Source organism: Medicago sativa, chromosome 5, assembly GCF_051527215.1.
Source record: "Medicago sativa cultivar Bolivia chromosome 5, Bolivia_mono, whole genome shotgun sequence".
In the NCBI taxonomy this organism is placed as follows: Eukaryota; Viridiplantae; Streptophyta; class Magnoliopsida; order Fabales; family Fabaceae; genus Medicago; species Medicago sativa.
Window position 1 is genome coordinate 51804217 of NC_140753.1, and position 26298 is coordinate 51830514.

General features: G+C 33.5%; 1 protein-coding gene and 2 long non-coding RNA genes across 10 annotated transcripts; 2 read left to right on the forward strand and 1 right to left on the reverse strand.

Moving 5' to 3' along the window:
* The first annotated feature begins 820 nt into the window (after positions 1-820).
* LOC146922852 (uncharacterized) lies at positions 821-2490 on the forward strand. The gene is made up of 2 exons (XR_015012610.1): positions 821-1004; positions 2310-2490. It is a non-coding gene; the product is annotated as an uncharacterized LOC146922852 (long non-coding RNA).
* A 12707-nt stretch (positions 2491-15197) lies between these two features.
* On the forward strand, positions 15198-24610 carry LOC146922853 (kinesin-like protein KIN-4C). Of its 8 annotated transcripts, none has more exons than XM_085715654.1 (10): positions 15198-15304; positions 16400-16849; positions 17567-17613; positions 17697-17847; positions 19186-19257; positions 22182-22320; positions 22503-22647; positions 22840-22905; positions 22988-23511; positions 23870-24610. In XM_085715654.1, the coding sequence occupies exons 9-10, from the start codon at positions 23293-23295 to the stop codon at positions 24158-24160; spliced, it is 510 nt and encodes a 169-aa protein (XP_085571780.1). In that variant the 5' UTR covers positions 15198-15304; positions 16400-16849; positions 17567-17613; positions 17697-17847; positions 19186-19257; positions 22182-22320; positions 22503-22647; positions 22840-22905; positions 22988-23292; the 3' UTR covers positions 24161-24610. The 8 variants fall into 8 exon arrangements, with proteins under 8 accessions (XP_085571780.1, XP_085571775.1, XP_085571782.1 ...); XM_085715649.1 differs by having other exon boundaries at positions 22536-22647; XM_085715656.1 differs by lacking the exon at positions 17697-17847 and adding an exon at positions 19940-20183.
* A 290-nt stretch (positions 24611-24900) lies between these two features.
* LOC146922854 (uncharacterized) lies at positions 24901-26298 on the reverse strand. Its single transcript, XR_015010875.1, has 2 exons — positions 25694-26298; positions 24901-25610 (listed from the first exon to the last, which is right to left on the reverse strand). It is a non-coding gene; the product is annotated as an uncharacterized LOC146922854 (long non-coding RNA).

Genomic DNA, 26298 nt, shown 5'->3' on the forward strand with positions numbered 1-26298 from the left:
GAAACGAAGGCATAAATCTCCATTTCCATACCCTTTTCTTACTAAATCGAAGGCATGTATATATATGCTAAAACCCCATCCATTTCTCCACAATCACTCACTGAATCCATTCAATTTTTCAATTCTCATTTCAATTTTGTGATTTCCTTTATCAATTCAGTATTACGATTACTATTAATTGGTATTTCTGTTTTCAATCACTTTTTCACAATCACTCACCGAATTTAAATAAGTAATCACTTTGAATTTTATGTTTTTTTCTTACAGTTGTAGATATGCACACCACATGTTTGATAAAATGTTTTAGTGAGCAATTAGATCTCCAAAGCTTTCTCTCCAAAGATAGTGACCACGTAAGCTTTCACTTTTTTTTTATAATATTTTTGCTTTTATATTTTATATTGGTATTGCAAAGTGAAAATTTCTGAATTAATTTATTAATCAATTTGAATTTTAAGTTGTTCTCTTTCAGTTTTAGATATGCATACCATGTTTCTGATAAAATGTTGTAGTGGAACGGGAAACTTTCTCACCAAAGATAGTCCTCTCTATCGAGTATGCTTTCATTTTTAATAATATTTTTGCTTTGGTTTTATCTTAATCAAAAATCCAATAGGATATGAGACTTGGAATGAGAGTTGTATTGATAATGTTTTCTTTTTTTAAGTGTTAGTTAGATTGATGCTTCCCTCTTTGGAGTATATGTTTGTGTGTCATTGTTGACTATTGTGCAAGTAAAGTGATATTGGAGTGGTTGGTATCTCTATAGAAATAGTCCATGATCATCGCTTTCATTCTTACTATTATGTTTTATTTTCAGAGATTAAAGAATAGGGGTTTCCCATTCATATTGATCACCATTTATAGCAGACCTCTTTTACTCTTCTGCCTTTTGATTAGCGACTGCATACTCTATTTCTCACTCGATAACCCAAAATCAGATCAAGACATGGATCGCATTGCGTTGTTACATGACACTTCAGTTGCACTTCACAGTCTGAAAGGTATATGATGGTTCACTTTCTGTGTTTTTAATAGTCAGGTAGCATAATCAGTTCTGTTATTGTGCTAAAAAATTGTTTTATAACATCTGCTATCTGAATGGCGTTATTGTGCTAGAATATGACTGCTATCTGCTAAAAAATGAAAGATTCGTCAATTATAAGGATAACCGATAACAACTATATTTCTCCATTGAATTGATGGAAGGGATTTACAAAGGGACTAACATATTGGACAAAATGCAAAAAATTTCCCTTAATAACATGATTTGTGAAAAGCATATATAACTGCCACTAGAGGGCACTGACATCTTCCAACTAACAGACATATACCATTAAATATAGATTCCGATGTAAGTCGATGTTATGTTATCAAGAGCACTAATTAATTAGGCCGTCTAAATTGCTCTTGGACATTGTGAATCGATAGATAGAACATCAGGTATAACTGTATTATAATTACTTTTATCTTGATCAATGTGAACTTTTAATAGTTAGTTAGAGGTGTCGGACATGAGCTTAGTGTTTGCCAAAAGTTCCGTCTATGCAAAGGCTAGCTGCCCTATGACAGATAGATCATTTAATGGAAAGGCTAGCTAGCATTCTAACTTATTACACTATATAAGGACAAGGCACAAGCGAAGATGCATTCCATTCCATAACAGTAAACTTTTGATACCAAACAGCAAGATAGAACTAAAAATGAGATCAATACACTTTGGTTTACTTGCAGCTTCACTAAAGTCACTGAATAGTTGTGCTAACAACAGCTTCACTAACTTTTTCTCTTTGTTTGTGCTATTGGCAAGCTAACATGTTCTTCATATCAGCAAATTGGCATCAACATCCCTCCTTTGTTTAGGCCGAAATCCTTTAAGAGTTACACATCAGCTCTCTTGCTTATTAATCGTTATGGTTCACACTTCTCCTATGCATAAATCCAACAAAAGAAGTCTAAATACATCTTCAATTGATGGCATTGGCATGGATTAAATTTATCTTTGTTGATCGTTTGTTGCTTAAATTTATATAGCACAATAGTTTTTCTTTGTGTTCTAATTTTATTTATTGCCCAATTCATGGAAACTGTTCAGCATAATCTTTCTTTTGTCTTGCATGTAATTTCAGATAATTAAGTGTTAGTATCAACTCAGTTTTAAGTAAGATTGCATCAGGCTATTCTTATGGCGTTGTTCTTTGAACATGAATTATAGTAAAGCATTAGAAATTATATATGAACATGAATTATTAAGTTATGGTACCAAATTTGAAGCTATGAATTATTAATTGTTCTACTCTTTTTTTTAGTGCAAGGGAAAGCTATACCGCTTTGCTTGATTTTGCAAGAGAAATCGGAATGCAAGTTGCTCCCAACAAAATTAATAATCACACGTTTATGAAGGAGTTAAAAGCTTCTCATGTTAACAGCTTAGTGAGAAATGTTTTATGTAACAAGAGTCAAAATTTTACATAGCTTTTAGTTTTGCTTCTGTTTTTTTCCATGTTTGGCAAGTGTATTTATTGATCTAAACTATAACAGACCCGGCCCGGGCGATAGCACGGGTCAAGAGTCTAGTATATATAATTGTTAAACTGTTTTCATTTCATGTAACATTAGATAGCTTGCAGAGCAAGTTGCCAATATTAGATAACTTGGGGAGCATGTTACCTTGAGATTCCATAGAACCTTATCATGTACTAGCTTTACTTGATCCAAAAGTTAGTTACAAGTTTGTTAGGTTCATAACTGCTATATATAGCATTGTTGTAACACATCACAATTCAATTGAATGAATCTACAATTTTCTCTCTTTCTTCTTCATCAAGTTTCATCTTTCTCTCTGTTATCACCATGGATATGGTGGAGTTCAAGAATAATAAAAGTAAATAAAATTAAATTTTGGTGGTGAATTGAATCCTTTACTAGAGTGTAGCCACGCGCTTCTATTATATATATATATATATATATAGGGTTATGTTACAAGACACCTTCATAAAAAGTAGTGTGGTGTCTTTTATCAAGTCACACCTCAAGGTGTGATTTTCACTTTTTTAGTTATAACTTTGATAAAAGACACCTTCATAAAAAGTAGTTGGTGTCTTTTAACAAATGCTCATAGAGTAACTTGATAAAAGACACCTTCACAAAAGGTGTCTTCTATCATAACCCATATATATATATATATATATATATATATATATATATATATATATATATATATATATGGATTCAGATTAGCTGCAGTCAGACAAATCTGATGCGCTCAAATGATCCAATGCTCATAAAAAGGCGAGTAACCATCTTTTCTCAAAATTGTCATAGCAGAGTTGAACTAATAAATGATATCGGAACCCATGTTTCCACTGACATTTTTCACCATCCTCACCGTTGTGGATTCAATTGCAGAATATGATGGCTGTGCAAACTGAAAACGCCGACGTCACTTTCTTTCTATCACAGCCATCATCAATCTTCTCTCTTTCTCGTCTTCATCAGGATTCAGATGGGATTTTTCAAATTAGTTTAGATGCAATAAGCAAACAACCCTTTCTGCAAATCGAGTGTACCGTATGACAACGATGGGAAATGGAAATTGATGTGGTGTGTTGTGTTGTGTTACTGTTGAGTGTTCCTCATTTGATGTGTGTCGGTGTCGCCGTGGATATTGGAGTGTTTTGCAAATGTTGCCAGTTACCAAGTTAAGCATATGTTTTGCTAAAAGCTTAATCCAAAAATTAAAGACTTATGCATATATGTGTTGCCATGACCACACATCAGTGTAGTGAACAGAAAATGAAAAAAAAAATAGACTTATGCATATACGTGAATTGCAGAAAAAAAATTGGCCATTAATTAATCAAAATCTGAAAATGAGGAACACCCTTGCGTGACGCAGCTGTTCCAGACTTCCGGTATTGTGTCGGAGAAGATGAAGAAACGGAACTGGGGTTTTCACTTTTTCACATTCCTGTGGTTTTATCTTATGGTGAAAAACAGAGAAGTGGTAGATCTTAACCGTATATTAGATTGAACAGATCAGATTTGTCTGAATGCAGTGACTGCAGGCTTTTTTGACTGCAGCCAATCTGAATCCATATATATATATATATATATATAGGGTTATGATAGAAGACACCTTTTGTGAAGGTGTCTTTTATCAAGTTACTCTATGAGCATTTGTTAAAAGACACCAACTACTTTTTATGAAGGTGTCTTTTATCAAAGTTATAACTAAAAAAGTGAAAATCACACCTTGAGGTGTGACTTGATAAAAGACACCACACTACTTTTTATGAAGGTGTCTTGTAACATAACCCTATATATATATATATATATATATATATATATATATATATATATATATATATATATATAAGGTTATGTTACAAGCCACCCTTTGGTGGTGTCTTTTATCTAGTCACACCTTAAGGTGTGATTTTCACTTTTTAGTTATAACTTTGATAAAAGACACCTTCCTAAAAGTAAGTTGGTGTCTTTTCGCAAATACTCATAGAGTAACTTGTTAAAAGACACCTTCATAAAAGGTGTCTTCTATCATAACCCATATATATATATATATATATATATATATATATATATATATATATATATATATATAAGAGTTAACTTAAAATCAGGTTCAGAATTCAGAAGCAACGTGCCACGATGGAGAGCAACGTGCCACGATTGGTGGTTTCAGATCCTGAGGCAAGCACTGGAAAAATCGTGCCACGATAGAATCGTAACGTGGCACCATGGTACGCTGAAGGAAATAAAGAAAACGTATTTTTCAGTGGAGATTTGTTCCATATTTTAAGGGGTTACTTTTACTATAAATATAAACCTTGTATCAGATGAAACACAGAGTAGAAAACAGGGTTTAGAAGCCGACAAAAAAACTAGGGTTTATAGAGAATTCTCTTGGCAACAACACTAGGGTTGGGTTTGTTTTCGATTCACCTTGAACAAAACACTATTAGGATTGAGTCTCTTGGTCACGGGAAGAGGCTGGGACTTTGGGTAGAATTAGGTTTGAAGACTGATTCTTGTAACCCTCTGACATCTCTTTGTAAAGAAACTCATATCATTATAGTGGAACGGAGAGCTGTTCTCTCCCCCAGAGTAGGTCATCATTAGACCGAACTAGGTAAACAGATTCTTGTGTTCTCTCTCTCTCTCTCTCTCTCTCTCTCTCTCTCTCTCTTTCTCTCTCTCTCTCTCTCTCCTCTGTTGTTGTTTTATTTTTGTTTGATTTATTTTTGTCATCCGCTTCAATTGATTGCTTGGTATTAATTTGCTCCACACATCAAGTTTTTATTGGTGTGGTTTTCACATCGAATCCGCAACAATTGGCGCCCACCGTGGGGCAAATGTCAAATCAATAACCAGGTATCATGGGTTCAAAGTGGGATATTGAAAAGTTTACCGGTAGTAACGACTTCGGGTTGTGGAAGGTAAAGATGAGGGCAATTCTAGTTCAACAAAAGTGTGTTGAAGCACTGAAGGGAGAAACACAGATGCCTGCGCATCTGACACCTGTAGAGAAGACGGAGATGAATGATAAAGCAGTCAGTGCTATCATTCTGTGTCTTGGTGATAAGGTGTTGAGAGAGGCATCAAGGGAGACTACTGCTGTGTCTATGTGGAATAAACTTGATTCATTGTACATGACCAAGTCCTTGGCACATAGACAATGTCTGAAACAACAACTCTACTTTTACCGAATGGTGGAGTCAAAACCTATAATGGAGCAACTGACGGAATTCAATAAGATTATTGATGATTTGGCGAACATAGATGTAAATCTGGATGACGAGGATAAAGCCTTACACCTACTGTGTGCTTTACCTAAGTCCTTTGAGAATTTCAAGGATACAATGCTTTATGGCAAAGAAGGCACTATCACTTTGGAGGAAGTTCAAGCAGCTTTGAGAACCAAAGAGTTAACCAAGTTCAAAGAGTTGAAGGTTGATGATAGTGGAGAAGGCTTGAATGTCTCAAGGGGGAGAAGTGAAAACAGAGGAAAGGGGAAATGCAAGAATTCCAGGTCAAAGTCTAGGTCAAAGGGTGGTGATAATAAAACAAAGTACAAATGTTTTCTTTGTCACAACTATGGTCACTTCAAGAAGGATTGTCAGAAGAGAAAGGGCAATGGAAGTGGTAATCCATCCGTTCAGATTGCAAGTGAAGAGGAAGGTTATGAGAGTGCTGGAGCACTAACTGTGACAAGTTGGGAACCTGAAAGGTGCTGGGTCTTGGACTCTGAATGCTCTTATCACATCTGTCCGAGAAAGGAGTACTTTGAAACTTTGGAGCTGAAAGAAGGTGGAGTTGTTCGCCTTGGTAACAATAAGGCTTGCAAAATTCAAGGTATGGGTACTATCCGTCTCAAAATGTTTGATGACCGTGATTTCCTTTTGAAGGATGTGAGGTATATTCCTGAACTTAAGAGAAATTTAATATCTATAAGCATGTTTTATGGTCTAGGATATTGTACTAGAATTGAACGTGGTATGATGAGAATTTCTCATGGTGCATTAGTTATAGCTAAAGGGTCTAAAATACGTGGTTTATATATTTTAGATGGTTCCACTGTTATAGGTCATGCATCGGTTGCTAGTGTAGACACTCTGGACATAACTAAACTGTGGCATTTGAGGTTAGGTCATGTCAGTGAGAGGGGTTTAGTTGAACTAGCTAAACAAGGTTTGCTAGGGAATGAAAAATTGAACAAACTAGATTTCTGTGATAATTGCACTTTAGGCAAACAACACAAGGTGAAGTTTGGGGTGGGTGTGCATAAATCTAGTAGGCCTTTTGAGTATGTTCATTCGGATCTTTGGGGTCCAGCATCAGTTAAAACTCATGGGGGAGGTTCATATTTCATGTCTATTATTGATGATTATTCTAGAAGGGTATGGGTTTACATTCTGAAGAATAAAAGTGACGCCTTTGAAAAATTTAAAGAATGGCATACACTTGTAGAAAATCAGATTGGAACTAAACTGAAGGTGTTGAGAACTGACAATGGCCTGAAGTTTGTTTCAGAGCAGTTTAATGAGTTTTGCAGGAAAAGAGGTATAAAGAGGCATAGAACAGTAGCATACACACCTCAACAGAATGGTCTTGCTGAAAGAATGAACAGGACCTTGTTGGAGCGTGTGAGGTGTATGCTGTTGGGAGCTGGATTGTCCAAGAGTTTATGGGGAGAAGCTGTTAGTACTGCAGCATATTTGATTAACAGATGTCCATCAACAGGGATAGATCTCAAGACACCTATGGAGGTTTGGAGTGGGAGACCGGCAGACTACTCTAATTTGAAAGTTTTTGGAGCTTTAGCATTTGCTCATGTGAGACAAGACAAACTTGATGCTAGAGCTGTGAAGTGTATTTTCATGGGTTATCCTGAAGGTGTGAAAGGTTACAAACTGTGGAAGATGGAACCTGGAGGATCAAAATTTATTATAAGCAGGGATGTTACTTTTGATGAGTCCCGCATGGGGATGAAGTGCAAAGACCTGGATACAAGCTCAGAAACGGGAATAGAGAAAACTCAGTTTGAGGTGGAGCCTACCACTGATGAAAGGGAAGACGGGGATGAGACTCCAATACCTGATGAGAGTGAAGGGCAAGAAACAATTGATCCTGACTATCAGCTAGCAAGAGATAGGGAAAGGAGAAAAATTAATCCACCTGATAGATACGGTTATGCTGACCTCTTATGTTATGCTTTGAATGCAGCTGAAGAATTGCAAGACTCGGAACCAAAGAACTTCAGGGAAGCATTAGAAAGCAATGAAAACAAGGACTGGCTGAAGGCAATGAATGAGGAAATACTTTCATTGGAAAAGAACCAGACTTGGAAACTTGTTTCATTACCTAAGAATCAAAGGGTAGTGGGAAGCAAGTGGGTGTTTAAGAAGAAAGAAGGTATACCAGGGGTCGAGGCACCAAGGTATAAGGCAAGACTTGTAGCAAAGGGTTTTACTCAGGTGGAAGGGATTGATTACAATGAAATCTTTTCACCGGTGGTAAAACATTGTTCTATAAGGATACTTATGGCGATTGTTAACATGTATGATCTTGAGTTAGAACAAATGGATGTGAAGACCGCATTTCTACATGGAGAGTTGGAAGAAACTATCTATATGCAACAACCAGAAGGTTTCGTGGAAGATAATACAAAAGTGTGTTTGTTGAAGAAATCTTTGTATGGGTTGAAGCAAAGTCCAAGGCAGTGGTATCGTCGGTTTGATGAGTTCCTAGTAAAGGCTGGTTTTGTGAGAAGCAACTATGATAGTTGTGTTTACATGATGAGAAGAAATGAGAAAGTCATTCTCTACCTTCTCCTTTATGTAGATGATATTCTTATGGCAAGTTCTGACATGCAAGAGATTCAGAAGCTCAAGAAAAGATTGAATGATGAATTTGAGATGAAGGATCTTGGTAATGCAAAGAGGATACTTGGTATGGATATCATAAGGGACCGAAACAAAGGTGAGTTGTTCTTATCTCAGCAAGGTTACTTGAGGAAAGTGGTGGAGCGGTTCAGAATGAAAGATTCTAAAGTCGTTGGCACTCCTCTTGGCCATCACACAAAGTTGTCAATAAAGCAGTGTCCTCAATCCGATGAAGAGAAAAGCAAGATGGAGGGTACTCCCTATGCAAGTGGGGTTGGAAGCATCATGTATGGTATGGTTTGTAGTAGACCAAACTTATCCTATGCAATAAGTGTGATAAGTCGGTTTATGGCAAATCCGGGTCAAGTGCACTGGCAAGCTTTGAAGTGGGTTTTGAGATATTTGAATGGGACTTTGAAAGGTGGTCTGAAGTATACAAGGTCACAACCAGGAAGGGATGCTTTGGAAGGATATGTGGATGCGGACTATGCAGGTAATGTAGACACTAGAAAATCTTTGTCTGGATTTGTGTTTACATTGTTCGGTACAACAGTAACTTGGAAGTCAAATCAACAATCAGTTGTAGCTCTTTCAACAACTCAAGCAGAGTACATAGCCCTTGTTGAAGGGGTCAAGGAAGCCATATGGTTGAAAGGTATGATTGGAGAAATGGGGATTAGTCAAGGGTGTGTGAAGATACATTGTGATAGCCAAAGTGCCATTCATTTGGCAAATCATCAGGTCTATCATGAAAGAACAAAACACATTAACATTCGTTTGCACTTTGTTAGAGACATGATTGAGACAAAGGAGATCATGGTGGAGAAAGTGGCATCGGAAGAAAATCCAGCTGACATGTTCACCAAATCATTACCAAGATCAAGATTCAAGCATTGCTTGGACTTGATTAACTTCATTGAAGAATAGATGAAGGTTGGAGAGAGCAGCAAGGTGATTGATGGTTAAAATTGGCATCATCACTGATTTGAAGTCAAGGTGGAGAATTGTAAGAGTTAACTTAAAATCAGGTCCAGAATTCAGAAGCAACGTGCCACGATGGAGAGCAACGTGCCACGATTGGTGGTTTCAGATCCTGAGGCAAGCACTGGAAAAATCGTGCCACGATGGAATCGTAACGTGGCACGATGGTACGCTGAAGGAAATAAAGAAAACATATTTTTCAGTGGAGATTTGTTCCATATTTTAAGGGGGTTACTTTTACTATAAATATAAACCTTGTATCAGATGAAACACAGAGTAGAAAACAGGGTTTATAAGCCGACAAAAAAACTAGGGTTTATAGAGAATTCTCTTGGCAACAACACTAGGGTTGGGTTTGTTTTCGATTCACCTTGAACAAAACACTATTAGGATTGAGTCTCTTGGTCACGGGAAGAGGCTGGGACTTTGGGTAGAATTAGGTTTGAAGACTGATTCTTGTAACCCTCTGACATCTCTTTGTAAAGAAACTCATATCATTATAGTGGAATGGAGAGCTGCTCTCTCCCCCAGAGTAGGTCATCATTAGACCGAACTGGGTAAACAGATTCTTGTGTTCTCTCTCTCTCTCTCTCTCTCTCTCTCTCTCTCTCTCTCTCTCTCTCTCTCTCTCTCTCTCCTCTGTTGCTGTTTTATTTTTGTTTGATTTATTTTTGTCATCCGCTTCAATTGATTGCTTGGTATTAATTTGCTCCACACATCAAATTTTTATTGGTGTGGTTTTCACATCGAATCCGCAACAATATATATATATATATATATATATATATATATATATATATATATATATAAGTAAATCTCTATTGTGATTCTTCCACACTAGAGTAATAGTAGCTAATAGAATTGCTTCTTCGGCCACCAAGTACTAATCTCCCTTCCAAAAAATAAATAAATAAAAGAAATTCTAACTTCCTAAGCTAACATGCACTCTCTCCTCTCAACTATTTTATTTTAGCTTTCCTTTCTTCTTTGTCTCCATTTCTTCCATCGCTTTCAAAAAAATAAATAAATAAAAGAAATTCTAACTTCCTAAGCTAACATGCACTCTCTCCAACAAAATATTTACACTACCAAAAAATTAATTAACCGCCCTCCCTAAAGAGAACTATTGGGGGGCGGGGGATACTTTTTGAATCGAGCTAGCTGAAAGCTAACAGGAAAGCTAATGATAAGTAACAAATTAATTAGCTTTTTGAACAAATCACCAATTTAGGCTTAAATATTACTCTCCATATTAGTTTCACCTCTGTATCCATTCAATTCAAGTGATTACAACATGATATGGTTTATTTTAAGAGCAATGTTATATCTCTAGAAAAAAATATCAAGAATTCTTCAAGAATAAAAAGCAACCAATCACAATGCACTATTTGCCACAATTCAAGGAGGTGTGGCTGAAAAATAAGAAGTGGACAAATAAATTATGCAATTAAAACTTGCCACATGTATCTTGAAAAATTCTTGATGCTATTTTTCTAGATAAATAGCATTTTCCTTATTTTAATAGCACACCTGTTTTACCATTTTTTGAATCATGTTCATTTTTTATTTATTGTTTTTACAAATATTGATGTTGTGGTTTATTACTTTTGAATTATTGTCTTACATTGTGGCAATATTTAGAAGACTTTGATTATTGTGGGAAGTTCAAATTATTGTGTTGCTGCATTTTAGATTATATACGAGCTTTTGATCATGTGCCGGCATTCTAAATTTTCTAATTGGTCCTCCTCCAAAGGGGATAATAGAGTGTAATATTCCTCTTAACAACACTGTTATTTGACATTTATTTGTGTCAGTTATCTTTTAAATTGTCTCTGAGATTATTTAAGCAAGGACAAAATGGATATTTGCCAACCAAAATTCATTTTATAAAAATTATTCCACCACAACTTCTACATAATTCTAGTTTCCTTCTCTTTTCTAAAATATCATACAGTAGAAACTCTTTGAATTAATACTCGGTAAATTAATAAACTCTCTAAAATAATAAATTTGTCCGGTCCCGACTTGGGCCAATGTAAAAAATTGAAAAACTCGATAAAATAATAAGATAATAGTTTTTCGGGAGATCCCTTTATAATTTTCGGTCCCAAGAAAATCATAAATTAATAATTCATAGAAACTGAAAAAAAATATATTAAGAATACATTGAACACATTTGTTCCCCTTGTTTACATTTACCGTACTTCAAAAGTCATTATTGATTTCCAATGCATATGAACACAGTAGTTACTAATTTACGTTGAGTCCCAAGGTTCGCTGCAACGTAATTCTAAGAGGCGTAGACTAATTTGCCTTTTTGTTTGGTATGTACAATATATTTATTTAAAAACTCTTTAAATTAATAATTATTAATTTATCGATAAATTAATAACTCTCTAAATTAATAAATTTCTCTGGTCCTGACATTATTAATTTATAGAGTTTTAACTGTAATATCTTTCCCTTTTCCTCTTAAAAAACCATCGGCCATACTCCCTCCTCTCACCAACCTCTCAATTTCTTACAATTCTCCCATGTTTTGCCACATGCAAAGGAAGTTTGTGAATGACAGACCAATTGGAAGCTTAAGCAAATCTTGGGTTTCTTTACTATGTAATAATTTTTAAAACTATTACAGTCTTATTTTGCCTTAAATTTGTTTTTATATTGTTGTTAGACAACACACAAAATGTTCAACTGTTTGAAGATTTGAGGCAAGTATATTATAACTTTTATTTTTTTTGAGAGGACGTATATTATAACTTGGACATCAGTCTTTTATTTATTTTTTTGTTACAAACAAGCAAACAAAAAAAAGAGGGAGAACAAAAGAACAAACAACTCTCTAGAATCCTCTCAAAAAAAAAAAAAAAAACTCTCTAGAAAAAATATATGTCATTATAACTACATTGGTAACACAAGCATCAATGAAAATATAAAATCATATTGTTTTCGGATGTTCATTGTTGCTGTTTTTTCTTTGAACCAAATGTTCATTGTTATCGTTAATTATGTATGTCATATTGTCAGTACACCTGAACATTGTCATTAAATCACAACAGACTCAACAAAGAATACTGTTTTTTTTTTTTTTTTTTTTTATGTAAAGTAAATTGAAGTCAATTTACTAATGCATGCATCTTGTTCTTGTGAAGATTATATTATTGCTAAGTTTTTTTTTTTTCACCACCAAAAAAATTTCCCAAGTTTTTAAATCTCCAAATCCTAATATAAACTATTTTTTTGAATGAATCCTAATATAAACTATTAATTAGCTAAATAAATGTAAACTAATCATTATAAACAACAAAAAACCATACGAGCCAAATTTGATCTCTCCCAATTTTTCCTCAGCCAAACAAATATACTCTTTCCCCCCAAAAAACCCATCCACACACATGCAAATTCTTATTCAAAAAGAAAAGTCACTCATGATTTTTTGGTCTAATAACTCTTCCCTCTAAACTTGCAATCTCCCTCATCTTCGTCATTTTTTTAATCTTCACAAAACACCAAGGAACTCTTTATCTTAACAAAACACTTTATCTTAACAAAACACTTTATCTTAAGTTCTTAAATGTCATTACCATAACCTCTTAAACATAAAAATAATCTTCACTTTAGTATCCAGCTCATACAATTATAATATTCTCAATTACAGGAGAAAAACACACCAACATGATATTCTTTATTAGCTAAAGAGCTCTTAGTTTAAACTCACACACATACGTATTCAACCCATGCAAATTATGAAATAGGCTAGATTTCAATTTCAGCCTCAACTTGCATTGTAGGTTTGGTGTTGCAAAACTTGTATGATATCCATCCTATGATGGAAAGGATTACAATTCCAAGGGGGAAAGCAATTTTTAGTGTCAAATTGAAGTGAATATTGACCTCAATGTTTGATGGATGCGAAGGAGGTGGTTGTAATGGGAGTAGAGACGGAGGCGGAGGCAGAGGAGTGCTGTTGGTGACACCATCAGGAAACAGAGGCGAGGGAAGATCACTTCTGGTAACAGCCACAGAATGAGTGAAAGCAAGGGGTGTAAGTGGCCAAGTCTTGTCAATGACAGAGTCATAAAACAGAGGTGGTGGAGGATCTCTTCTGGCCGCAGTCAAAGAGAGAGTGAATGTCAGGAGCATCAATATCAATACCAGCATTTTCATTTCCTTCAAAACACAAAAATTGAAATGTGAAAAGCAAAAATAATGCATGATAGATGAAATATTGAATTTAACGACTAAAAAACAGGGTGTGATTCTATACTTCTATATGTGTATCTTTATTTACCCTTCCATATAAGGAGATTTTTTTTGATAAATGTGATAGTAAGAGAAAGACGGACACAATTAAAAGAGAAAAACCAGAGTTTTAGTCATGTTTCCAAACTCCCATGAACACTCCTGATTTCTTTTTTTTATAAAAAGCTTATCTTATTATACAGAACACCCTGCACAAGCTTTGCATAATAGGCGCTGCCAAAATGGCGAACACTGCTGATTTAATATACAACGATATCCAAGGGATTGAATGGAAGAGGTAATAAGTAAACACAGACATGTTTAGCAGCCTATTCCAACTTTACTGAAGCCTTACAACAAAGGTTAAGAACAAAACTACTAAAGTATACGTTTCAAAGAGTCATGGGGATCAATTTTTTTGCAGACAGACACAGGTCGGTGATGGCATGCAAACAACAACTTATTTATCAGACAATTTAGATTCCGAATTCGAAATATAACTTTGCATGTTAATTAAAATCTAAAATCAGGCGGTTCTTAGATGTTCGATCATAAACACACCGGTCTTTACATACAACAAAGGTTAAGAACAAATCTATTAAAGAAGTACAAATTTCGTAAAGAGTTAAGCGCGTGGCTATGGCGCCATAAAAAAATGGTAACAAAGGTGAAGTTGAGAAGAATACCAAATGAAGTTGAATGAAATTCAAGAAATCAGAACATCCTTGAGTATAATGCAACACAGAGAGGTCTCAACTTTATGAGTTCTACCTGCAATATAGATTTGTATAGAAATCAATACTCAAAAGATGAAGGAAAAAAAAAAAAAAACATTTCTCAAAATCTAGAGTGTGAAGGAGATTTTTAGCAATATTTGAAACATGCTAACAACTAAGCCAAAGAAAATGATCGAAATAAAGATGATGGCATTTAGAGGCAACAGATGACATGCGAAGGAAAAGAATGAAACTTACTTGAGCACTGGAACTTTACATTAGCAGTATCATGACTAACATAAGAATGAAAGCTTACAAGGTATAATAGTTGAATGGAATCTTTAATTTAACAGTAGCTAATAGAATTGCTTTTTTGGCCAGGAATCCGTCATTTACCAAGGGCAATAGAGGGAAATAGAGTAACAGTAGCTAATAGAATTGCTTTTTCGGATCATGACTAACATAAGAATAAGGAAGCTCGCAAGGTATAATAGTTGAATGGAATCTTTAATTTTTTCGCGGTGAATTGAAGAATCCTTTTGAATCCTTTACTAGAGTGTAGCCACGCGCTTCTATTTTATTTTTATATATATATATATATATATATATATATATATATATATATATATATATATAATAAAAGTAAATAAAATTAAATTTTGGTGGTGAATTGAATCCCTTACTAGAGTGTAGCCACGCGCTTCTATTATATATATATATAAGTAAATCTCTATTGTCATTCTTCCATACTAGAGTAATAGTAGCTAATAGAATTGCTTCTTCGGCCACCAAGTACTAATCTCCCTTCAAAAAAAAATAAATAAATAAATAAAAGAAATTCTAACTTCCTAAGCTAACATGCGCTCTCTCCTCTCAACTATTTCATTTTAGCTTTCCTTTCTTCTTTGTCTCCATTTCTTCCATCGCTGTCAACAACGGTTTCATCATCTCCAGCCGGTAACAATCTTCTTATCTCCCCTTTTTGTTTGTCTTCCGCTAATTAACTCTTCAAATGGGTTGTAATTTTTACAAAAATCATCATTTAATTAATTCAATAGCAATTTCATCCAAATTGTTCTTAACATCCAAAATTTTACTATAGCAATTTCATAATCAATTTGCTTAAATGCATAAATTAGGGTTTTTTTTTTTTTGAAATGGATCCTTCGTATGTATTGAATCCACCGCCCTCCCTAAAGAGAACTATTGGGGGGCGGGGGCTACTTTTTGAATCGAGCTAGCTGAAAGCTAACAGGAAATCAAATGATAACTAACAAACTAATTAGCTTTTTGAACAAATCACCAATTTAGGCTTAAAGTATTACTCTCTCCATATTAGTTTCACCTCTGTATCCATTCAATTCAAGTGATTAGAACATGATATGGTTTATTTTAATAGCACACCTGTTTTACCATTTTTTGAATCATATTCATTTTTTATTTATTGTTTTTACAAATATGGATGTTTTGGTTTATCACTTTTGAATTATTGTCTTACATTGTGGCAATATTTACAAGACTTTGATTATTGTGGGAAGTTCAAATTATTGTGTTGCTGCTTTTTAGATTATATACGAGCTTTTGATCATGTGTCGGCATTCTAAATTTTCCAAAGGGGATAATAGAGTAATTAGCTAATACGAGGTTGCATTTCAAGCCCCCAAACCCTCATTTAATTCTTTTATTATCTAGTATTAACCTACAACTAAGCTATGGTAAGCCAAATGAGCTAAAAAACTGAACTTTATGCATTGAAACCAGGTAATTATAGCATTTTTTTTTCTTTCAACCCCACAATGCTATGTTGGCTAGCTATCACCAAGGGAATAGAAAAGGTAGGAAATAGTGATTAGGAGGAATAACAAAGTTATTAGCTTTGAGAAAGTTATTGAAGAGTAAAGATTGTTGTGAACTGGGTCTTTGATATTGTTTTTCATGGTTTAGAGAGAAATGGGTTTTTATGAGATTTGTTAAAGTTTGAAGGTTGAAATGGGTTTTCATTTGCATAGCACTCTGCATCAACTTGAATAATGTTGAAACCTTTATGCGTAGGCTCACTTCCCATAGACAGACTTTGTTGACGAAGAACCTTCTTGCATGGGCTTGCTTTGTTGAATTCTAAAACAAAATCCACTGCGTCTGCTGCTATCACATGGGGCAGAGGTTGTTGATGCTTAAAATGGCATGGGTTCCTTGCAGACCATATTTTCGACATCATAGTGCAGAACACCTGAGTTGCAAAGTGACTTTAACACGACAGCCAGTGTAAAAGCCAGTCATTCACGTCCAAGTCAGAAGGGGCATGAAAACAAAGAGGGGAGGAAAATCATACCAGTTTTGCGATATCACATTGCATAAAAAGATGGGTAGAATTCTCTGCACTGGAGTTACAAAGAGGACAAGTAGGGTCCAGCTGAACACCTTTCTTCACTAAATTGCATCTTGTTGGTAGAATGTTTTGCGAGTCTCCATATGAAATTTTTAACTTGATTCTGTATTGGGGTATGCCTTATTTCCTTCCACAACTTGCTTTGAATGTGTCATTAAATTTTTAACTCGACTATGTTTTTAGTATTTAATATTTCCTTCCTATGTTTATCTTACACGGACGGTGAATGTGTCATTAAATGGTGAAATTGGATCACTACCAAAAAAAAAATATTTACACTACCAAAAAATGGTGAAATTGGATACAAATTTCGAAGAAAAAACAAGCAGACTCTGCCAATTCAGATAATGCAACGGCTAATCCTAACCAAGCTATTATGTTTTTGTGATGGAGGTGTGAACGTATTCGAAAGAAAATTTCATGCTTTAAAGATTTTTTCTCTCTTAATAGATGTTTTGTTTTTGTTGTGGTATCTAGCATGGAAGTATTCTACATATATGAAGAAAGGAATAAACATTGTTAGTAAATTGAAAGTCGCAGTCTGTTCTGCAATATTAGTAGGACTCATTTGTTTTCATATTTGTACTCTAGATAGACCTATAGAAAAGACGGAATGCCTTCATCACAACAACACAATAGCTTTTATCCAACTTTTGCTATTAATTTTTTTTTTTTTGCTGACTAAGCGGATGTAACTGTAGACTCTAAATTTAATTTCAAAAGAGGGAACAATTCTTCTTTTCACTCCTATGCACTTTTCTTATGATCAATGCTTCTGACTTATCTCTTTAGCAATTGGGTTATTTACATAGTTTTTGCTGTTATTGCAGTTGCATGTTTCAATCCTCCGTTGGATCTTCTTCTCTTTTTTGTTGAGGTAAGCTCTGAGTTTACAACTCTGTAAAGCTGTTTATGTGTAATTGTTGTTGGTTGTTGAATTTTGTAAAACCCTTGATTTAGATATTGCTTGAATATATAAGCACCCCTTGCCATGAAGGCCCTAAGGTTAATAGAGAAATCGATGAGAAGGATGCAAATGTTCTCTTAAAACTGAGGAAAAGAAACTGGATGCTGTTACCATCATGACATGTGTGGTCACTCATTAAGGAAGGTTACTTGATCACTTCATTCTTTTTTTTAGGAATTGATCACTTTAATCTTATCACTTACAAATTCATTTATCTCTTGAGGTCTTCATGTTGAATTCATATCAAGCACCAAATAATGAAACATCAAGGAGTTTTTGTCACACATTTTTGACAAGCAATATGATAAGTACTGTAAACACTTTCCAACTCTTAAAATGGTAAATGATATCATTTCTAACAGAATATATTATATAAAAATTTAATTTCTCCAACCACCATCAATTTAAAATTGATATTAAAATTTATATTAACATGTTAAATGACATGTCTTTGACATATGATGGTGAATTTCAAATTTCAAGCCTATATATTCCACATATTCCATATACAAGAAATATTTTCTCATCAAACATATCTTATATGGTGTGTGTTCTTTCCTACAATTATATATTGAGATGGATTTTTTGAATTATGTGTCTCTTAACAAGTATTATGCATGCATTGTTATTTGACTCTAACTTGCTGCTATACCACTTAAAAGAAGTAAAATTAGTCATGATGACTTATGTTTGTAAATGAGTTTTTCTTTCATAACTAATCTTATCTTGAATAGAATTGGAAATTCACATTAATGCTATCTGCTATTATTTGCCAAAGAACAATTTTATTGACGAAGTCTGTTAGCTTTACATACTTTCATTCTTTTTGTGTTTTTTTAACTCTTGGAATCTCGAAAGGCTTCCTCTCGTAAAATTTGGCGTTGATACTCCGAAAGTACTTTCCATTTTGGAGTATCAACGCCAAATGGAAGTGTATGTGTTATTTATTTATTTTTTAGATTCTTCATCTGAGACTTTTAGATACCTGAATAGGCAGACTCCTTGATTAAATTTTCAAAGTATATTGTTGAATAATTTGGTAAAGGCTGACTTCTGAAATCAGGATCTTTTGATATGTGCAAGAATAATTTATGACAACTTTATGTCAATTTCACCTTTTAAATTGAAACGAACCAGGACCTCTGAGAGGTACTTAATAAAGTCAATTTTTATAATTCATTATTTGGATTTATTTGCTATGCTATATTGTTCTCTATTACTGATCCGAACTTAAAAGTTTAGAATCCATTATCTGATTTACTCACTATGTTTGGTTTAGATGTTTTAATAATATCCACTGGTGTGATTTTTTGAAAAAAAAATTTGTTCCCGTGATTGAAGTTTACCAGCAAATGCAAGAATTCTGTGGTTGATTTTGAATTTTTGTAACGAAAACAGAAAACTGAGTACCAGGTTAAAATGGCTATGGAGGGCTGATGATATACTCATACTCGATCATTTAATTTTTACTATTCTTTTCAGGAGGGTTGAAATGGCCAAGGAGAGTGTCGGGTTAAAAGAAGAAGCAGAGATGACGAAGCTAAACAATACAAGGTGATAAAAACCATGCAGTTATAGAATCCATAAATTATTGTACAACAATACTATCTGTTTGACTGATTGCTAATGTATATAATAGAATAGAAAATCTTAAAATATCTTGCTATCTTGTATGTTAAGTGTATCTTATATTTTGTCTTGTGATCAGTTTCTCCTAAGAGTATGTTATCTTATGTACTTACATATCACACATTGTTTTCTTATTTAATTCAGATTAGAGGTCTGGTATTAATATAAATAATTAAGGTTATAAATTTTTCTTTTGTCATAACATTCACATAGATATAAAAAGTTTTATTGTAAATATTATGCCTGCTGTATTATGATAGAAAGAAACTGGTATTAAAATACAAATAAATATTAATAATACAATAGATTTCCCAAGAAATTCGAGAGTCTTGGTTCTCTCCCTTCCAAGAATTTGAGAGCTTGGTCTCTTCCTTCCAAATAACCACTTTCTACTTTTAAGAATAATCCACAACAGCCTGTGGTTTCCCTTTTATTCACACACAATACATAACTAACTTAATAACTACTTGTTACATAATAACTTACACAATAATTCCCATAACTGCTATTATAAAATATAATATTTATTTAATAATAATGAATAGTCTAACATATTATTCCTTTTTCTCCATCTGTAACTAAAACACTAACCCTTATAATATAGCAGTGTTGTATCAACCATCAATGTCTCCAGCTGCAAGAAGTTCAAAGATTTTCTCCCTTGAAAATATGCTTGCCACTTCTACAACTCAATTTTTTGAATAAATTTCTCCATCTGTAACTAAAACACTAACCCTTATAATATAGCAGTGTTGTATCAACCATCAATGTCTCCGGCTGCAAGAAGTTCAAAGATTTTCTCCCTTGAAAATATGCTTGCCACTTCTACAACTCAATTTTTTGAGTAAATGGTAATAATATATATTTTAGAGTTTAGGGTGTCGCATTGGTGATATCAGAGCAGTTATGTCCAATAAGACCACGTGGGTCCCGTGTCAGTCAAGTTTCTATCATGCTTGTGTGTCTTTTTGTTAAATGTGTTATTGCTTGCATACTATTCTTGTATTATTACTTGTCTTTGGTAATTTTCTGTGTGCTATGTGAAAAGTTTAGCATGATTTAAAATTGGTATTGGTCCCTGCAAAATAGGCCAGTTTTGGTTTTAGTCCCTGCAAATTTTTTTTATAGTTTTTGGTCCCTGCAAAAATAGGCCAGTTTTGGTTTTAGTCCCTGCAAAATTTTTGTTTTTGGAAATAGTCCCTGACCCCAATTATGTAATAAAAAAATTAAAAAAAATATTAAAAAATTCTGGAAAAATGAAAAATTAATAAAAAATTGAAAAAAATATTAAAAAATTCTGGAAAAATGAAAAATTAATAAAAAAATTGAAAAAAATATTAAAAAATTCTGGAAAATTGAAAAATTAAAAAAATATTAAAAAATTCCGGAAAAATGAAAAATTAATAAAAAATTGAAAAAAATTATTAAAAAATTTTGGAAAATTGAAAAATTAATAAAAATAAAAAAAATAAAGAAAAAATTTGAAAATTCTGGAAAAATTAATAAAAATAAAAATGATTAAAAAATAAAATAATCTAATAAAATGAAAAATAATGATAAATTCTGAAAAAAATAAAAAAGATTAAAAAATTCTGAAAAAATAAAATTTCGAAATTTTTTGAAAAAAATTAAAATTTTGGAAAAATGAAATTTTCGAAATTTTAATTTCGAAGTTTTAATAAAAATTCTGGAAAATTTCATTAGTATATATGTCGAGCTTAAGTTTTTTCAGTGTATTTATTTCCAAAAAATTTTTTGGGAATTTTGTGTATTTATAAACCGAGAATAAGGGAAAAAAATATGTGTATTTATAAACCGAGCTTAGGTTTTTTGTGTATTTTTCGAAATTTCGAAATTTTCATTAGTATTTTTTCTAGGAATTTTTGTGTATTTATAAACCGGGAACTTTTGTGTATTTATAAATCGAGAATAAGGGAAATTTCGAATATATACTAATCAAAATTTCGAAAAATACTAATGAAAATTTGAAAAACTTCATTTGTTTAAAAATGATTAGTCTTTTTAATTTTTTTCGAAATTTTTTAGATATTATCCAGAATTTTTTCAGAATTTTTATTTTTCATTAAAATTTTATTTAGAATTTTTCCAGAATTTTTGTTAAAAATTAATTTTCCCAGAATTTTATTTTTTTTAGAAAATTTCAAAATTTTATTTTTTCAGAATTTTTAATCTTTTTTATTTTTTTTTTCAGAATTTAGCATTATTTTTCATTTTATTAGATTATATTATTTTTTTAATCGTTTTTTATTTTTATTAATTTTTCCAGAATTTTTAATTTTTTTCCGTATTTTTTTTCATTTTTATTAATTTTTCAATTTTCCAGATTTTTTTTATATTTTTTTCGATTTTTTATTAATTTTTTATTTTTCCAGAATTTTTAAATATTTTTTTCAATTTTTTTATTAATTTTTCATTTTTCCAGAATTTTTTAATTTTTTTATTAATTTTTCATTTTTCCAGAATTTTTTAATATTTTTTTCAATTTTTTTATTAATTTTTCATTTTTCCTGAATTTTTGCAGGGATCAAAAACTATAAAAAAATTTTTTGCAGGGACTAAAACCAAAATTGGCCTATTTTTGCAGGGACCAAAAACTATAAAAATATTTTGCAGGGACTAAAACCAAAACTGACCTATTTTTGCAGGGACCAAAACCTATAAAAAAATTTTGCAGGGACTAAAACCAAAACTGGCCTATTTTGCAGGGACCAATACCATATTTAAGCCTTTAAAATTCTTATGTTGCCAAGATGCTTGATAACATTACTACTTTTGTGTTTGAATTATATTGTTTTAATCACTTTATTTATTTGGTTTTACATATATAGTGCCTATGGCATCTCAATTATCAGAGGCAGAAGAGCGGGAACGGGTTTTCAGTGGCAAGGGACGTTGGAACCAAGTCCAGCCCCTCGCTGATGCCAAGAATTTGATGAACTTTTTGTTCAATCTAGCGTCTTCCTCTAGGTAGAGCTAATCTTCAAGTCTGTTTTCCGTAGTGGATTAAAGTTTAACCAATATCGTTTAAAAAGTTGTTAAATTTGTTATATTCTGTTAAAAAGTAACACCTATCAACTTTTAAGTAGTTCATAAGTTATCTTTAGCGAATTAACTGGAATTTCTTTCTGCTTTTTTATTTTTTATTTCAGGTGTTCTATGTGAGAATTTTTTTTTTTCTGCAGAGATAAGGACATGGAAATATTTGATCTAAAGCAAAAAATAGTTAGTCTAATACGTTCACTTGAACAGTTGAAAAGGCAGAGGGATGGACTTGATCATCAATTGAAGTTGATGGTTAGTATATTTGACTTTGAGATGCCATATTTTGTCCTCTTTTTAATATTCGAAATAAATTTTGCAATGCAACCTTGACTTTACTGATGTTCTGAGATAAACTTATCTCCTTTCCAAATTTAATTTACAAATTTTCATACGCCGTTAATGTCTCACTGTCTATACTATTTTTACAACTTTTTAATTTTGCAGAGGTCAGAATTCATGCGAGATTCAGGATATTATGTTGGAGGACATCCTTATGACTTACGCAAGCTGGTAGGTCTTGTCAAGAAATATTCTATTCCATTATTTACGTTTTTATTTTGTGGCTTTTATTGATTCATTGGTTATCAAATAGGAAAATCGGCGATCTACCATTTTATTCGAGGATATGGAAATATCAGATGCTGAATCAGATGAGTATAGTGGTGATGCAACTGATGATGAATGGGTAAAGTCTGCAAAATTGCACGGCAGGAAAAGAAAATCTAAAGGCGACGAACATTCAAACTTGGAAAAAATCATTCAAATACAAGTTCAGATGATGCCAAATTTATTTCAACAGAAACACCAGATGGATCATCTGTAAAAACTGCATCAGATGTTTGCTGCTCGTGTAGCAAATACTCTTTTTGCAAAACATTGAAATGCGCTTGCAGAGCTATGGGTATTGATTGTGGAAGTTCATGCGGTTGCCGGGAAACAAAGTGTGCAAACAGAGAAGGAGGGGCTGTAAATGATCCCGGTAGCGACGAAGCAGATAAAAACCGCCTTCTAGCAACTCAAGGTGCTGAGTTGCTTCAGGGTGCATTGGTTGGGCCTGCTGAAGCTAACACTGATCATGGGCCAAGAAAAGCTCTCTCTGACATTGGAAATACACTGGTTTGTCCCTCTTTTTCACTTTCAATGTCTAGTATTTATACATCACCGAATCTTTAATTTTTTGTCATTCATTGCATTCTAGTGAAATGCATGTGATTCAAATTGCTATTGATTGAAATTAAAATGGAAATTCTTCACTTTGCTAACACCGACACTTTAGATCGAAGATGTTTGACACATGTTGGTTGGTATCTCTCACTGATATGGCATCATTGATTCATGTGATTCAAATCACTTTCATTTTTTATCAAGCATTATCGGTTTCTACGTGGCATTTGTTGTATCTAATGTTCGTTTCTGTGTGAGTGTTTCATGTTGCTGCTGTGATAACGACCATTTCCTATTTATTCTTTTCCAGGCTAAATCAAATGCCATGAAGGGTAACCAGAGAAAGAAATGGCGGGAATCCTCAATAGTTCTTGTTACAGAACCGCCGCCATCTTCATCGCAGCCAGGTAATTCAGATGCCCCCAAGAAAGAGAAGAATAACAACAGTGAAGCAAATGTTTATGTGGATAATATACCACAGAAAATGCATCCTCCTAAAATTGAAAATGCTTCACTTCCCCCAAAGTCAGAGATTAATTATATTGACACAAAAATCCCTTTGAAAATACCACGGGCCATGCAAAAGCAAAAGGGTCATTAAATACTATCCTTCCATTGGGAGACAATTCGTCCAAAAAGAACACTTGAGAAAGAGAACAATGGGCTTTGAATTGAATTAATTTCTCACAAGATTTTATGGCGGATGCCATTGCCATATTCTTATGGTGAATCTATTGAAGAGACTTGTTTGGCTGACTAGAAATTTGTATATCAATTCAGTTGTTGATTTTGGTTTGTATTTTGAAGTCATCATCAGTCCAAGTAGTTGAAGTTGAATGGTCAAGATGAGAAAATTTGAATTCCTCTCATAGTTGGTAGAATTAGTTGAGAATGGAAGACCTATATGCAAATGATAGGCTACTACTATTTTGTTTATTAAGTGATTGTCACCACCTAGAGATCAACGTGAGTTGAATTCGTACATATGTGTATCCATTAAATTGCTCTAATTATTTGCACTACATTATTAAATCATTTTTTTTATGGTTTAGATAATTGATCCCTTATGATTTTAGGTTTCTCACAAATGTTTTAAATGTTATTTTACATCAAATTGAAGTTGATCCTTTCCATTACGTGTGCAACATTGTTAGTTTTTGCTTATATGGCTGCCATATCACTCCGTCAACCCCGTGTCTCTAAATCCTACCATGCTGCAGTGGCCCTAACATGTTCAGACACTAATCCCCTCTTTATTTTTAGTATTCACATGCCACTTAAGATGCCAAAAAAACATTAAACTCTTAAGATCTAGGCTTCTTATATATAATAAGGGAAATATTAACAAGTGTCCTAAAAACATTTATTAAGAATTAAAGTAGAAGCTTCATATTAGGAAGTGTGTAATCAACACATTGAAACATCAAAATTAAATCAAAACATAACACATGATAACATTATACATTGTATCCAAATTGTGCAAAATATCTGTAACTGAATGTTCAGTGGTCATGCCCAAATCAAACAGAGTCATACACACCGAAAGCATACAAAGTCGCACAAAATATCCAAAACATACAAAGCAATAAACACTACTAGATAGCAATCCCCTTAGCACCTCCTCCTCCTCCGACGAAACGCTTTCCCTCCTCGAGCCTCAGTAATGATTCGCTCAAAACTCTGCCATAATGGACTCCCCTGCTCAACTTACCCAGTGGCTAACAACCTGATGTGGCCTAATGTGGGCTCATGTCTACTATGCAAACACCACCTACTCAGGTGGCCTAGGAAGATTTCTCGCAGATCTAGGGATCACATGATTCAGAAATTTGACACATGCCTCAGATACCTACTAGACGGTAATCGTTGTGTGAAGCAAACTAAGATAGATGCCTTAGAGTGGTCTAGAAAAATCCAAACTCTAGCCGATATTTAACTATGCAAGGTCCATATTTGATGCAACATGAATATAAGTTGATGTTCTTGTGTGTGCGTGTTTGGCAGTGATCAGTGTAGCGTAGAAGACATAGCCAATTCCTATATATCCATGTCTGCATCAACATAAACTAAGCTGTAAACAACACATAATATAACATGTTTAACAATTGCGTAAATAATAATTTGTTTGTTATACCTTAAGCCGTGTAAGGTAGCTAGCCAATTGTCTCGTCTTATGAATCCATACAACATTAAGCTCTATGTACAAGTGTGACAAGGAAGCCATGCTCCATGCACAGTCGTGAACCTAACATGTGCGGGGTGTGTGTGTGTGTGTGGTGGAGGGGGTGGGATGGGGGGGCTCCTGTTGGTGAAGAGAGTCATACCACCAAGTACAACATGTATACTCAGAAAGTGTACTGTCGATTCAACACCATCTCCACCACATAACTCTCATGCTCACCCAGCTTTGCTGCTCAGAAACTAAGTCGCTAACCGTGCATGAGCCCTATTCATGGCATCCACTTCCTCGTCAAGTTTTGTGCATCAACACATATAAGCCCAAGCATCAGCTCATCATTTGCCTCTCTAATCAGTTTCTCCTTGTGGTACAAGAGATGACTCTCGATGATCATATGCAGCAGACATGACACGCCGTTCAACTTCATTATCGAAAGATGGAAGTTGTATGTGTTGTCATGCCACCTCTCAACAAATGCCGACAACATGTCATGGTCAAATTATGATATTGTTCGTGCAGATAAAAACATACAACCATTGTCTCTGATGACAACTTTGAAC

Excerpts from the sequence above, each read along its gene's own strand:
- LOC146922853 (XM_085715649.1), top strand. The coding sequence starts at position 22,187 with ATGGCATCTCAATTATCAGAGGCAGAAGAGCGGGAACGGGTTTTCAGT. Across the intron at positions 22,321-22,535 it reads AATCTAGCGTCTTCCTCTAG|AGATAAGGACATGGAAATAT; the intron begins GTAGAGCTAATC and ends TTTTTTCTGCAG. Across the intron at positions 22,906-22,987 it reads CTTATGACTTACGCAAGCTG|GAAAATCGGCGATCTACCAT; the intron begins GTAGGTCTTGTC and ends GTTATCAAATAG.